This window comes from the organism of the source record quoted next, unplaced genomic scaffold (genome assembly GCF_019419815.1).
Source record: "Pyrus x bretschneideri cultivar Hongxiangsu unplaced genomic scaffold, Pyrus_bretschneideri_v1 Contig57, whole genome shotgun sequence".
NCBI lineage: Eukaryota > Viridiplantae > Streptophyta > Magnoliopsida > Rosales > Rosaceae > Pyrus > Pyrus x bretschneideri.
Genome location: NW_025999795.1, coordinates 96,665 through 113,123, shown reverse-complemented (window position 1 = coordinate 113,123; position 16,459 = coordinate 96,665). Strand labels below are relative to the sequence as shown.

Genomic DNA, 16,459 nt, shown 5'->3' with positions numbered 1-16,459 from the left:
ACCATGTTTTGAAGATGGAGGATGGTGAGTAGTCAATTTTATGATCTACAACAACTGGGGAAAGTCCCGCATTATAATATTTACATGGTTTGTCACTTTTCTTGCTTGGAAGTTGAAGTTGGAAGTTGGAAGTTAGAAGTTTGAGCATGTCTGCAACGAGAGAGCATTCTCGCCGGATTCTCTTTGTGAGAATTTCAGGGATCCTCCAATCACATCCGTTTATTGTACATTATGCGGTCAGTTTTTGTCAGGTACTGTTTATATTCAAATTAAATAAAAAAATTTACAATGATTTCTGACCATATGATATACAATGAACGGATGTGATTAGAGGATCCTCACAAGATCCGGCAAGGATCCTCCTGGATCTGCAACACATCCTAGCTGGGAGATATTATTTAAGGGTCCCCTTCAATTTTTTTTCTTTCTACATCATATACTACCTTTTCTTTACCTAACTTGTGCATAGGTCACGTTATTGGTACCTCTCATAATCCTCCTCGCGTTATAAGTATCTCTCGTAATCCTCCTCACGATGCATCTATGTATGAAGCCACTTGACCGAAAAAATAAAACACGAAGTACCATCGAACTCTTAGTCTAGTGATACTTTTATTCGTAATATTAGAAGAGGTCTAGAACTTGAACTCGTCCTTTTTTGTTGATAAAAATACTACAATTTTAAATGGACAAGTTCGTTTATATTTATCAATTAAAATCAATGTGGCCAAGTGTATTTGAATGCTAATATAGATTGCATTTTGGTTAACCTAACTCGTACATAAGTCACATTTGGTTACCCCATAATCCTCCATTTACGAATGAGGTTTATCATCAACTAAAATGCGAGGCACCGACAAACTCTTAGCTTGATGGTTCTCTTCTTCCTAAAGTTGAAAGTAAGTCCAAAGTTTTGAATTCCTCATATTCCTTGACGAGTTAAATGATATTTATATGTTAACAACAATGTGGCCATGAGTATGTGGCTATTTTTGTAGAACATATAGGGTTCAAAGAAATGGGAGAAGCCCTACACCACAACCATGAGCCTTGTGTTAAATAAAACCATTTGTGTCAAAAAAAAAAAAAAAAAATAGCCTCGTAGTTAAGAACCTTTAGGCATCATCTTACATATATAGTTCATAGGTATTGAAGGACTCATGTAAAAAGTAAAATCACAAAAAAAAAAAAATTAATAAGAAAACACTAATGGAGCTGAGGTTTTATGAAGGTATATGGTCTCTGTACATCAACAAGTTTTGCATCTCCATTTCTCATCAGAGATTTATGAACTTCCGATATTCCAAGCCATCACAACTTGTCCTCTCAGGGGTCCGAAATTCACCAACTCGTGACTCATCTTTCACAAAATAAACATGACTTTAATGGCATTTCCCCCACGGGCACTGGTTTCAAATGCTTCTTCCACCTCCTTTTGGTTAAACCCGAACCGGTGCGTAATGAGCGGCTTCACGTCGATCTTCCCACTTCTCAAAAACTCGAGGCAAAGCGGCCATGTGTTCTTGTACCGGAAAATTCCAACAACATCAACCTCCCTGTGTTCAAAAGACAAAACTCTAATATCAGATAAGGCGAGAAACCCCTAATTATGTAATAAGCTCATGCAGTTACACTTTTGAACCACAATGCCTAAAAACTTAAGTTATTGATGTAGGACAAGAGAGGGGTCGATTCGATTTTATCGAGAAAGCTAAAAAAAAAGGACAGGAAATGGAATCGCTTTGTACCTGGCAGCAGCTGGAGTAAGTGGGACTGTCATCGTGCCGTGTCCCATTCCGACAAGGCAAACTATGCCGCCGGGACGGGTGGCACCAAGAGCTGTTGACATGGTTTTGTTAAAACCGACACAATCGAAGCTCACATCCACGTTGGATTTCATTGCTGTCTTAATCTGGGCAATTTCATCATCCAAATCCTCCATTTTTGTCGAAACTTTGACAGTGTCATTAACACCGAGAGACTTCGCCATGGCTAGACGCTGGTCATCCATATCCACAATGACAATTCTTGGTGACCCAAATGCACGGGCAGCCAGCACCGAAACCAGACCGATGGGGCCGGCTCCGATGATCAGGACAGTTGATTCCGGTCCCACATTGGCTCTCCGGCAAGCATGAACCCCAACACTCAAGGGCTCACACATTGCCCCTTCCTCCAAACTCACATTCTCCGGGAGCTTAAAGCACAGATCCGCAGGATGCACAATCTGTTAAACGAAACGGTTATTACACAAGCCTAATTAATGCATGTGATAATACAATATCAATCTGGCGCAAAGCCTATAAAATTTTATTATTGTGTATATTTTTACCTGATTTGCCAAGGAACCATGAACCGGAGGGGTGGCGAAAAACTTCATGTCCGGGCAAAGATTGTACCTTCCACCTTTGCACTGCTGGCACCGTGCGCAGCTGATTCCAGGTTCTACTGCCACACGATCGCCCAGAGCGAGATGCATCACCTCGGTCCCGATTTCCTCAACGATCCCAGCACACTCATGGCCAATTACCATTGGCTCTTTAACTTCAAAATCTGCACACTTCATGGTCTGAAAAAAAAACCAAAAAAAAAAAAAAAAACACAGTGATTAGGTACCGATCTGTTGGATATAACAGAGAAAATTATCAACGTTCCAACTTTGGTTTCATTCTTATTTCAGGAATGAACAATGCCATCTAAAACCAACAAAAATAAAATTTTAAAAATCCCTAGATATTAAAAACAGGGGAAAGGACATGGAAGGGAGATGAACCTTGAGGTAGTGAACATCACTTCCACAAATGCCGACAGCCTTGATCCGAACTCGAACATCATGGGCCCCTAAATTAAGAAATCCCAAGAAAATGGTGCGAGATGTAAGTCGTTGTGATCATAAATATCTCGACTGAAAACTAAAAACTGAAAGAAAACTACGACAAAACTAAAAGATTTAGGGAAGGTGCATACCAACACTGGGAAGCTTGAAAGGTTGGATCTTGATGTTGTTAACACCAAGAAGCCAAGCACCCATGTTTTCTGGCTCAGCAGCTTTGCCTCCCTTACCCATTTTTTGCTTGCTTTTTTGTGTGATTGAAATATACAGAGTAAGATTGCACCCAAAATAAAAGAAGGCAGACACGGTGTAGGTTTCTTTTTTGCGTGGGAACAGAGCGGTTCTTGGTGTAATATTTATACTAGGGTTGAAAGCAAGCGAGCCTATGGAATTACAAAATAAGATTTCGTGTCAAGTTGCAATATAGAAATTATAGAGCACCTAATAAATACATTTACGGTATATTCTAATTATGCATATATTTATATCCACTATCGAGAATAATCCAAAATCAAAGTATTATCTACTTTGGATTTATACGTAGGTGATTCGTCCTCATCGAATGTACAAATTTGCCATAAATAAAAGCAAATCCGTTACAATCACACTTTTTGGTTATATCCGTCTATTTCTTGGGGAATTTTCATCCGTATTGGGATTTTGGACCTTAGTTTCTCCCGGACATGAATTTTGAACCCTTATGTTGATACTACAAACGACATAATAACACGATATAAACTTGAGATGCCGTTACATTTGTGACTTTGAAAGTTGTCTCAATATAAGATGTAAATTGAAGAGAAATGCTAGCAACTTTTGTATTTGAATCTTTTCAATTTTCACATAACATGTGTATTTTTTTTTTTTTACACAAAAACAAAGACCTTTAATGTATTTGAGATTATATTTTTTATTTTTCATCATTAATTCCTTGTCAAAGACTCAAACGCATTAACATTTTGTTTTTCCATAAGAAAATGACAGGTACAGTGAAATAATCCAATTACAAAGGTTAGTACAAAAGTTGCTAACAATCCCGTAAATTAAAAGCTAGAACCCCACGGATATTATAGTTTGGCAAAATGTGATCACCATTGTTAGACTATTACATCACAGTTTTCATATATTCCTCATTTATGGGCAACGAAATTTGGGATCATAGTTTCCTTTCCTATGCCTCAAATACAAGAAATTTCGTGTATTACAGTCACATAATATTATTCATACACAATACCAATGTAACTATTGCTACACAAAATTATGTTACAGTTACACAGAAAAATTTCCCACAAATACCACTAAGTAGTAACTAATTGGCTTATTTTTAGTTTTGCTCCCTGGAATTCCATTTTAATCTCACTTTGCCCCGTGTAACTTAAAAGTTACTACTTTACTCATTGAAACTCAAAATTCGTTCCACTTTGACTTGTAGACTCTCTCTTCTCCCTAAAACTTATGGGTTGCCTCCTAAAACATACATGAGATCCAACACCCAATAAGATTATGTCACATGTGCAATAAATTTGATTATAAATCTCCATTACGTACCACCATTCAACAATTAGAGAATATTAAATTTAAAAGAAATTGAAGAGATGAGGAAAATAAAATAAAATAATTGATTAGCCAAGCTCACCCAAATCCAACCCATATAAGAAACTAACAGATCTAAGGCAATGTGGAGTGAATTTTGAGTTTCATAGAGACGATTTCAAGTTTCAAGGGGCAAACTGACATCAAAATCAAGTTTCAGAGGGCAAAGTGAAGCGAATTTTGAGCTTTAGATAGTAAAGTGATGACTTTTGAGTTACATAGAACAAAATGAGATTAAATCATGTGCCAAATGGTGTAGCTAAAAATAAGCTTAACTAATTTTTCCAGATTACACAAATACGACGATAAAATTGTGCCTTTTTGGAAGTAACTGAATTAAGGCAAGCACAATATGCATGCATGATTTTCCTCAACGGATATTCAGAACTCTGGTGAGTGTATTCCACGAAATGCAGAGTCAGATTCACGTAAGCTCCCGTCCGTATTGTCCTGCATGTTGTTCCCACATCGAACTTAATTTGATTATTAATCTAATAGCTTTGAAAGATGATTTGGATGATGCAACCAAAACAAGAAACATATTTGAAGTAATTACCTCAAATATGGGATGATTTGTTATGTGAGATCATTTAGGACAATCGGAATATAGTCCTCTTATTAATTTTTGGAACAAAAAAGGAGAATTTTATTGATTAAATATAATGGTTATCCAAAAACTATCCAATGAGAAAAAACATGCCGATTCACCAATTAATCCCAGAATTACACTATGATGTCTTTCTTAAAGATTGTATGCTTTCTTAACATTATGAATAATACCGTTATCGTTTCTTCTAATTAAAAAAGGATACAAATCAAATACCTCATTTTTGTTTGACCCCAAATTTGAATATTTCACCTAATTTGACCTAATTATCCTAATAATCCTGATTTTTCATTAACTAGTGATAGTATCACCAAATTATCCAATATCAACTCTTTAATTACAAACAAGAAAATGAACTTTTTCATTATATCCAATAGATCGATCGATGTTTTCTCTCTGCTGCCAGGTTTATAAGGGGGAGTTGCTTAGGTACGGTAGAAACCCTAGCCAGCTAGAATGTCTGAAATGCGAGCGATTCAATAGTGTCACAAACTCAACACGAGAGCCACTTAGTACTACGGTCTGATGGTATTCTTCTTCACTTGTAAGTGAGAGGTCTTAGGTTCGATTCTCGACAAAAGCAAATTTAAACCACATTATTATTAGCCCATTGTGAGGCTAAGTCCATCTCCTCTCTCTTAGTGTAGACAATATCGTTTGTTCAACAAACTCAACACGAGAATGGCCTCTATATTTCTGTTTTCTATAATTCCTTCTCTTTAGAAATGTCATCGTAGCATCCTATAAATCATTTATTTTAAAATTTTCACATAACATCCCAAAAAAATAATACGCTTTGTGATTTGAGTATCCTACATGGCGTTGCATGTCATCTATATGGCGTTGCATGCATGATTTAAGATACAACTAGTTTTACATTCTCGTTTCATACAAATCATTCTTCACAATCACCACATAAGTCCTTCAATTGCCAGCCTAGGTTTCGTGGCACACCTCGCACTGACTAATATTCACGTGAATAATATGTGGGATGATATTCTGAGACCGTCGAATCCCACCCACACGATGGTCCCCGAAGATTGGGAGATTTAAATCTGCAAAACTGTCATAGTACGGTCAATAATTGGATTCCAGAAATAACAATAATGAGGGATAATGTATGCCACGCCAGTGTCTAGTCAGATACGAGTCGGCACCAACTGTTTCTCATGATGCCAAACCCTAAATAATAATATTTCAAATGCCCTACTGTGAGTGGAAACAAGAATGCATGCTTATGAGATAATGCCCGTTTTATTGCCCTTTCTTAATTAGTCAAATGTTTTTAATGATTCGTACTATATAGTTTAATAATTAGTTGGTAGACGTAGTGCATCGGCGTGACATATGTAGTTGGCTTATTTTCAACACCTTATGCGAGGTTTGTTCATTGTTATGTTGTGTATGTCTTGTAGAATATATGTTACCTTGATATACATTGTTTGGCTCAATTTTTGATAGCTTATTGTTCTTGTTGGTTTATCATAGTTGTCTAAGAAAAGGTATACGACAATTTATGATACGATAGGAAGTACGCTAAGTTTCTGGATCATTAATAAATTATGGTTCTTGTAGTTTTGTGATATGAAATGGACATGGACTTATAAAAAGAAAAGAACAAAAGGTATAAGGGTGAAGAAAGATTCACATGCAACTTCATTGATAAAGGCTAAGGTTCTCAAAGACGCTAGTCAGGCGGCAGAAAATGATTTAGCGCCTAGGCATTTAGGTGGGACGTAGGTGATTTTTTATAATTATAATTAGTTTATTATATAACATGAAAATAAATATCTTCTTATACTTAAAAAGGTACATAATTGTACTAGGATATGTTAGACAAGATCAGCATGCTAAGCTTATTGCCGAAACTTGTGGAGTTTGACTTCGTTCAAACTCTTATCGTTCCAGCTGTTCCTTGTTTCTAGGGCTGTTTAGGATTTGTTCGTCTGTTGTATTTTTGAATGTATGGTTGTAATCTGTTTCCTTACTTTTCTGGTTGTAATCCTTTCCTTGTATCTAGGGTTTTCAAACCCAATCTGTAATCATGAAACTCATATAAATACATGCATCCCACGATTGTTGGGGTATGCATTTGAAGTGAATATTACAAGTGATTAAGTTTTACAGGATACTTAAATTGCAATGTGGAATGACATATAGATTATAGAACATATTGAAAATATGGGAGTTAATAAAAAAAAAATATTGAAAACATGGGAACAAGCATCTAATGAGTGTTCATCCATGTATAACAAATGTCTTACAATTTATTGAAAAAATAAAATACAAAATGAAATTTAAGTGAGAGTCTCAACCTAGGCGGACGCTTAGGTCAGTCTATGCGTCATTTCTTAATTTTCAAAAGCCTATAAATTAATCGAGACGATGGTCAACCCTTTAGCGCCTAGTAGGAGCCTAGGCGGCCCTAGGAGAGGATTTTTATAATAGTGTTAAAGGCCTGTCATCTAACATAGCAAGCTTTTAAATTGACAAATTAATTTCTCTTTATAATATTTACCAGTTTTCTAAAAATCGGCCTGGGCGCTAGGTGGTGGCCAACCGCCGGGATTGATGCAAAATCGGGACAGGGATTAGGCGAGCGCCGAGGCGGCCTGAGTGGCCCTTGGGTGGCCTAGGCGGTCTGGGAATTTCAATTTTTTCTGTGTTCGAACTTGAGAAAGGATGAATGTTTCTGGTTTTTTTGGACTTCATGCTTCTGGTATGTGTTCGCGAAGAGGAAGAAGATGAGAGAAAATTAGTTTCTCTCTTCCTTCCAAACCCACGTGATAACTTCTAAGCTATTTAATTTTTTTTATTATTATTATTTTTTTTTTTTTTGGTCCATTCAAGTGTGGACAGCTAGTCTTGACTTTTCTTAAAGAAAAAAGGTTGTCAGTCCATCCATAACATCAAGTGCTATTATTTCTTTATCATTAAAAAAAACATTGATTGTCAGGCTATCAGTTCATAACATCAAGTGCTATGGATTTTTGGACTTGTTAGATACGCATTTTATTATTATTTTACTATCTTATTTAGGGATTTCATATAAATATAATTTTTGGTAAGTATTAGTATACACTTATTTACAAGATATACAAGAAATTTACCTAAATCAGCCTAAGCCGTCTAGACACCACCTAGCAGCCTAGGTGCTAGGCGCCAGTCCACTGCCCGACTAGCGTCTAGCGTTTTTTAGAGCCTTGATATTTACAACCATATGGAACAATATGAGCACATACGACAAGCCGTATGCCTTGAAAATCTCTAGATTGATTGTAATTAAGGCTAACTTATCTGGCAACGTTTTTTATTTTGTCAACACACAATATTACCAATCTACGTGTTATAATATGAATGTATGGACGTAAGCAAACACCCACTAATGAATACCACAGGTGAAGGGTGTTCGCATATGACTACGCATCTATTATTATGTCCTTCGCACGACATAAGCTGTCAGTCATGCTGTCGTTTCCGCATAGCTGCTACTATTCTGTGGAGCCGAGATCTGATGAAGGTGTAAATGGTACACAATGGTTTCTTGCCTCTCTTCTGTTCCAAGACCAACCGTGTCAATCCGATGCTGAGCACATAATTGATAATGCTAATAATCATATGCATTCAAGTGATCGGTCCCGACTCTTGAGGGGTGTTCGAAAATATGCCATCTATATTGATGGAACTACGACCAAATGACTTCTGCACTTTTCTCTCACCCATCAATTCTCTCATTTTCATAGCATCGTCCCATCTATCTGAACCTATGTAAGTACTCGATGAGAGAATGTAATTCCCGCTGTTGGAAGGATCCAGTTCTACAAGCTTGGCTGTGACAATCTCAGCTAGGGCCACATTCCCGTGAATCTTGGATGCACTCAGCAATATCCTCCATACGACAACACCTGGTACCATCGGCATAGTTTGTACAAACTCATATGATTTGTCTAGTTTGCCAGAGCGACTCAAAAGATCCACAACACATCCATGGTGTTTCAATTCTGGCATCAGTCCATGAATCTTTTCCACGCTTTCAAAATATTCCAATCCTTTCTCTACCAATCCCACATGAGCACAAGCTAACAAAATCCCTACAAACGTTCCATGAGTTGGTTGAACACCTTCTCTCAACATCTGCGAGAAACAATCGAGTGCAGAATCTGCAAAACCGTTGACAGCAAGGCCTGAAATTACCGAAGTCCATCAGACAGAGTCTTTCTTTTCCATCCATTGGAACACCTCCATTGCCTTCTCAACCACCCCACATTTGCAATACATATCTATCAAAGCGTTTCCGACATAAACATCTACTTTCACACCATGCGTTTTTATGTAGTGGTGGACAGCGTCTCCCACATCAAGTGAACCGACATGGCCACAAGCAGAAAGCACACTAGCCACGGCTATTTCATCCGGTCTCACATTAGCTGCCATCATTTCTTGAAAAAGACTCACCGCCTCAGAATGTTGGTTAGCTTGAGAGTAACAAGTGATCATGGAAGTCCAAGACACCACATTCCTCTTCGGCATCTCATTGAAAAGCTTTCTTGTGTCAACCAAGTTTCCCACTTTCGCATATCCTGTGATCATGGCATTCCAAGAAACTATATTTCTTTCACCCATCCGATCAAATACTTCCGAAGCCAAATTCGCCAAATCACGCCTTCCATACATATCTATCGTAGTGTTTCCCAAGTAAACATTAATCCTAACATGATTTTCTTCAATATAGTTAACCACAGAATCAGCAAATTTCCATTCACCCAAAGTAATTACATGCCCAAATAACTTTCACCATCGTCACCGCATCAGCCCTCAAATTCGCTGCCTGCATTGCCTCAAATAGACCCAAAACCTCAAACCTATTGCACTGACTATATCCACATATCAAAGAATTCCAAGAGACTAAATCTCTCTCACACATTCCATCAAACAGTTTCTGCGCAAAACCCAAACCACCATAATACGCATACATGTGAATTAATGCATTGGATACAAAAAGATACGACTCGAACCCAAGTTTGAACGCATGGCCATGGTCCCTCTTCCCATTTCCAATATCAGAAGCTCGAGCACAAGCCTTGAAAATGAATATAAAAGTCACATGATTCCCGGCCAATCCTTGAAGGTACATACGATTATACAGGTTAATTGCTTCACCTGGTTTCTCACTCTGTGACAATCCACGGATCATATAATTCCAGACCAAGAATGTGGGTCGCTCAATTTGATCGAACACTAAATGGGCTTTGTTTAAATACGGCGGAGATGACGCGTAAATTCTGATAACCTCGGAGATGGAAGATGACGGGTCTTTGTGGAGGTGGGTTCTGATAAGGTGCGTGAAGCTCTTTGATTGAGCTCAAGGTGATTGGTCCGGTGGCCACTCGCTCTGATTTTTGAACCGCCGTAGAGGTGGTGAAGTGGCGCGTAATGGATGCCGCGAGTTTCATGAGGTTCGGCGTTGGTTTTGGTCAAATTTGAATCGGATTAGATGCAAAAGTCGAAGGTGTTCATCGACTTTGCCGCCAGTGGTGTTTCCATCTTGTTTAAGCTTGGGCTTAATATATTGAACGATTAACAATTAATTAACATATTTGGGTCCAAACTTGGTCCAGCAAGATCCCCTAGTATAAACCATGGGCTAGTGTTTACATGCCATGGACCTCTTTGCTGCCACCAACTTGATAGGACCGAAATATCTGAGTTATGAAACACAAAGTCGATATGCCCTTTACATCATTTTTTTTTTTTGAAGAACTGGCATCCAATAAAACCAGGGCCGAAGCCAAAACGCACCAGAAGCTCACCGAGAGCAAGCTACAAAGGAAACCACAACAATAAACAGGGGAGGAGGATCAACACCACCAGATGCCCTTTACATCATTGTAACGTAAAAACTGTATGTACATGTTATCGATACATTATCAACAATATATATTGCTTCAATAAAAAAAAAAAACGAAACAGAAAGTATCATAATACATGTCTATTGAATACTGATAAGAGTGCTATGTTGGTGCCGCTTTCTATGCGACTTAGACTAGATATAGCGACATATACACAATACCAGTCCACTTTGTTGAACGAAGAAATAAATGGACCACCATGGGGTGACTAGTGGTTGACAAATTTTAGGCTCGTATTTCATATAGCACGTTATGGGTTTGATTTTTGATGTTAGTGAATCACACGATGATGGTCACAAAGAGACTGAAATGCCACTATGTCTTCCCCGGTTTCGGAATGATGAACTACCATTATGAACTTTGTCAAACTGGAAAATGAATTATTTGTTAAAGAAACTTATACATTACGATCTCCTCAAAATTATAAACATCGTGCAGAACACAAAATTTCTTACTTCCATCTTTTATCATCTTCCATAAACCACATTATATATAATGGACCAAAGTTTTTAGAGGAATATTAAGAAGACTTTCTCGAAATGAGATTTATCATAGATTTTCTACTATTCTTCAATTTAACATCAATTTATATGTCAACGTTACAAAATATGATGTCAAATACATAAGTTGACAAAACGTTTCTCTTTTGAAAAAATGTGCTCATCATTTCTCAAGTTTTTAAGGCCGCTGGTTTGTTCATGACACTGCGGCTTGTGATGTGACAAATATAATCTAGCAGTCACCCATTTAGGTAGCCACAACGATGGCAATTAAACACCAATTGGAAATTTGTGTCATACTGTCGTGGAAGATAGAAATGATTAATACCGAGATGTCACTTCACAATATTGTTTTAGTGCTGAAATGTGGTTGAAATATGTTTGGAGGATAATTGACATTAGGACTATGGCCATCAATTGATACAAAGGAAAATTAATGAAAATGATTTGAAAACTTTGAGTTCTAATAATAAGAATAATATAAAGAGTAAAATAAATAGTACCATGATTGATTTTTTAGTGTAAAAATATGATTTTGATAAAAATGTGTTTATATTGCTTCCCATCACTTACTTGATTGCAATTGGATAACCATGTCATGTCTAAGATATATTTACTGAATAATTGTGGATGGTGACACCAGATTAGGGAAGAGAACTGCTAAAAGGATTCTCTTAAAGTCAGACTCTCTATGGACTTTTCATTACCTCATGTTTGTTGCACGATGTTTTATAATATTGGCACGATAATTAACGTTAAACTGTAAGGTGGCAGAGAGTTCATAGAGAGATACATTGTGCCAAAAACATTTATCTTTAGGGAAAGGCACCAAATCCAAATAAGGGTATGTATCGCCCTAAGAGAAATGTTAAGAAGACTCTCAAAGTAGGAGTCGTCATGGACTCTCTGCCAGCTCATATTTTTGTTACATTTTTATAATGTTGGCACATGAATTGTGTTAAAAACATAAGGAGGCAAATAATCTATGAAAAGCCTCACTTTGAGAAAACCTCCTTAGCATTTCTCATCGCCCTAAATCTACTACGATGACAATTAATTTGATCAAGTTTGCCTTTTATGTTTTGATGAAGTTTGCGAACATCATAACTGTTATTCACAACATCTTATTTAATATTTATATCAATATAATATTGTAATGAAATTGTTATCGTCGTGCTAAAAAACTTTAATTTTGTGTTCCAAATGTACTAATCTGTTTTGGCTAATGATATATACTGTCTGAATGATCTTATGATTTTTATGTGCACAATAGAAATTAACATATCCTTTTTTTATGGATAAAACAAAACTAATATTTGGTGGTTATATAATTCAGCTTGTTTATTGAGATCGAGGTGGAAATTTTTAGTCTGACTTGCCCCTGCATAGGACTCTTGACGTACCAATTTCTAGAGAATCGTCCAATGAGTTGGTTGATTGCCATTTGGACGGCCACCATGAATATACAAAGTTATTTATCCTTGTTGCGTGGGAGGATAAGCTACCCTGTTTTCTCTGCAGGAGACTTCTGCCTTACATACATGCCCTCAAAAGTTAGCTATGTCCAAATGCAACTTGTTGATACTTGATACTCTGTAATTTTACTAAAGAAATCACACTTGAACTCACTTCTAATTAAATAGCAACAATGTTTTCATTTGGGACCATAAGGTTACAGGTTCAAATCATAAAAACAGTCTCTTTGCAAAACAAAAGTAAGGTTCCGTATAATAGACGTTTCCCTTACATGAGAGTTTTGTTGATTTAGACTTTAGAGTCGCTATTTAAGTAATCGAAAGCTTGGAATGGTCCTGAATACATACTGCCCATTTTTTAGCTCGTTTTCCTCTTCATTGTTTGAATTTCATACCTAAATTGAGAATGTACCGTTGATGTAATTGTCTATTGATTCAATGAAAATATGCAATGGTTTTCTCACTCTTCTTTTACTTATGCACACAAAAGTCATGAGAAAGAAAATGAGCGGGGAAATCATTATTTTTTTCTTTAAGTTAGCTGTTTTTGTATTGAACTGCTATGTTGCTGAAGTTTGGTAGGACTAAGGGCCTCAATAGCTCACTAGCCTTCAGTATTAATCTTGATCCTGTCAATTGAGTTGAGAGAAGAGGAAAAACGTAAAAATCAAATTAATATTTTACCAACTATTGAATTTGCTAGTCGATTTGGCTGAATTGACTATAATACTTACATGTTTTAGTACAATTACTGTCTACCGGTCATAAATATTTAAATGAATATTTGTATTTTATATAATTATCATCTTACAGTTGAGATGATGATTGTATTCAATACATGTAAATATTGTAGTTAAATCTCAAATTCAAATAGAATGGGGATCATCACTTTACCAAACAAATAAACCATTCATAAATTTTGTGGCTGAATATTTACACTAACAGCCGCTAGCTTTCCTGGGTTTACATAATTAATCGCCAAACTTACATAATTAATCGTACCCATTTTCTAACTGTGAACGTAAACTTTTGATGCAAAGCTAGGGCTTTGAATTTGGATCCAAAAATTAACAGCCAGTAGCTAATAGCTATCCATCTCCATTGGTCACACATCTCAATTCTCTACCGACCTGAAGGACTCTCAGCCGATCGATTAAATGCATGTATGCATGCATATTATGATCCCATGAAAAACTCCCGACTTTCCTCACATTGATTGATGATCCACCCTAAAACTAACCCTCCAAAATGTCAAACCTTTCCTCTCTAGGTTTAGTTGGGGGTTCGGGAAATCGGGAATGATGGTTTTAAATTGGTTCACCGGTTCACACCCCCTAATAGAACGAAAGAAAAAGAAAGATGCTATAGTTTGGCTCTTGTGTTGCTCATTCCTAATTATATCATGGAGGAGAGGAGAATATGTTCGACAATGCTATTTGAATAGGGCAGCTCTAGAATCAAGTGAAGATTACATGATATTAATCTTGAAAGAAACAAAATATACAAAATCTTATGTTTTTATGAAAAATGTCATATAAATGACATAATCAAGACATCGTTTCACAAGTTTTTTCTTTGAGGAGGCGACTTTGTCAGCTGGTCCAATACGCCAAGAATTTGGAACACGCAAGGAGGCCAAGTCCAAAAGTCTCAAAGACCCATTTGGTGCAAAAATGTCAAAGGCTCCCTACTCTCTAGTCATTGTAAAGCATTAAATTTGAAGCTTTCTTTTTAGGTTAGTTGCTTAATGACTTGATAGTTACGGGTTTTTTCTAGGTGGTGGGTGGGAAAGGGCTCCGTTTCCTCACGCCATTTGCCTTTTTCTTCCACACTATTTGCCACCCCACATTTTCCGCCACAACCTTTCTTTAAATTCTTTAAATTATTAAATTAAAAATTTCAATTACAAAAACTCCCATAATACGATTTTTTTAATTAGCTAGGCTTTATGTATAAAATTTTCCCTTTGTATATAGAAATATTATTTCACAACTACTTCTATTGAATAATATAAGATTCTAATTAGACAATTGACAATTAAATAAGATAAAATTAAGAGAAAATATCAGTATATTTAATTGTGAACTGTTGATCCCTCTCTTTAAAATCTTAGCACCTTATATTTGCAGCATCGTATCTAGGGATTTGGATCCTCTCCGGATCCCCTTCCTAGGGATCCCAGGATCAAGGCACAAGGACCGTTCATCAAAGATCGTGCGGCCACAATTAAATGCTTTTTATATTTTTAAAAGTAAAACAATCTCGTTTTGTGTAAAAAAACATTTAATTATGGCCGCACGATTTTTAATAAACGGTCATTTTGTCTTGATCCCCGGGATCCCCAGGGAAGGGATCCGAAGAGGATCCAAATCCGTTATCTAGCATCCACACTCATGACTCACCCCATATATATATATATATATATATATATATATATATATATTTCTTGTTCACCGCCTTAGTTGCAGCCCCTCTAAAAATCTATTCTAATTGCCCTAACCAAATGGAAGGTTCTTTCTCAAATTAAAAAAAAAAAAGTTAAAAAATTAGAATCCAAATGAATAAAACCTCAGAAACCAATCATGTCGTTTTCATTAATTCAATCAGTAGTAGCCAAGGAAGGTGATGACTGTATCCAAGTCCAAGCTGAACCCGACATCCTCCCAACGCAAACAACCAACCAAAAACCTGTCTTTCTTCCTCGCATATAAACACACACATATCTCCGCCATATATCTATAAATACAAATACTCAGACCTCTTTCTGCTCCATAAAAAACACATCACCTCATATCTCATCTTTTTCATTTCTATCTAAACCCTAATTTATATGGCACCAGAAGAAGCGGCAGACGCAGCCTCATGGTACTGCGCTACAGCCCTATTAGCCTTGATCTTGTTTGCTTCCATCAGAGAGAACAACTCTACGCCGGACAACAACAACTCGGTTCGAGGGAAACACTTCAATTACTTCATGATCAACCGGCCGTGTGATGAAATTTATGTCGTCGGAGAAGGTGAAACCCTCCACACCATCAGTGACAAGTGCGACGACCCGTATATCGTGGAGCGGAACCCTCATATCCATGACCCGGATGATGTTTTCCCTGGACTAGTCATCAAGATCACTCCTACCAAACGATCAGCTGCATAGATATATCATCAATTTAAATCAAAGCTTTCAATTTGATCATCAGGTAGCATAGTAGCAGCTTGTAAGTTGTAACACATATAGAAAATCATAGATATCATTTCTTAGGATGGTTTAAATTTTCTGTCAGATTTTTCAATTTCTTCTTAAAATTCAGATAAACAAGCACCCAATACTCTTCTTTGTTTTTTATTTTTTGTTTTCATTTACGGCTAAGTGTTAGAGGCTCTGAGATTTTTACTCTCACAGGTTTCCTATGAGCCCAGATAGCCCGTGTAATATGTATCCTGTATAAGAAAAAATATCAAGGAAATTGAAACTGTTTACATTTATTACTTTTGTTCTTTGCATTAATAAAGAAATCTTATGTCATAAAATTGGATTAATTTTT

At 36.6% G+C, this 16,459-nt stretch overlaps 1 protein-coding gene and 1 pseudogene across 1 annotated transcript; both read right to left on the bottom strand.

Moving 5' to 3' along the window:
• Positions 1 to 1,085: 1,085 nt before the first annotated feature.
• On the bottom strand, positions 1,086 to 3,177 carry LOC103933320 (sorbitol dehydrogenase-like). The gene is made up of 5 exons (XM_009343011.3): positions 2,968 to 3,177; positions 2,774 to 2,841; positions 2,333 to 2,569; positions 1,749 to 2,227; positions 1,086 to 1,556 (listed from the first exon to the last, which is right to left on the bottom strand). Exons 1-5 carry the CDS (start codon positions 3,065 to 3,067, stop codon positions 1,364 to 1,366), a joined length of 1,077 nt encoding a protein of 358 aa, XP_009341286.2. The 5' UTR covers positions 3,068 to 3,177; the 3' UTR covers positions 1,086 to 1,363.
• Positions 3,178 to 7,589: 4,412 nt separating this feature from the next.
• On the bottom strand, positions 7,590 to 10,581 carry LOC103933321 (annotated as a pseudogene).
• Positions 10,582 to 16,459: the final 5,878 nt, after the last annotated feature.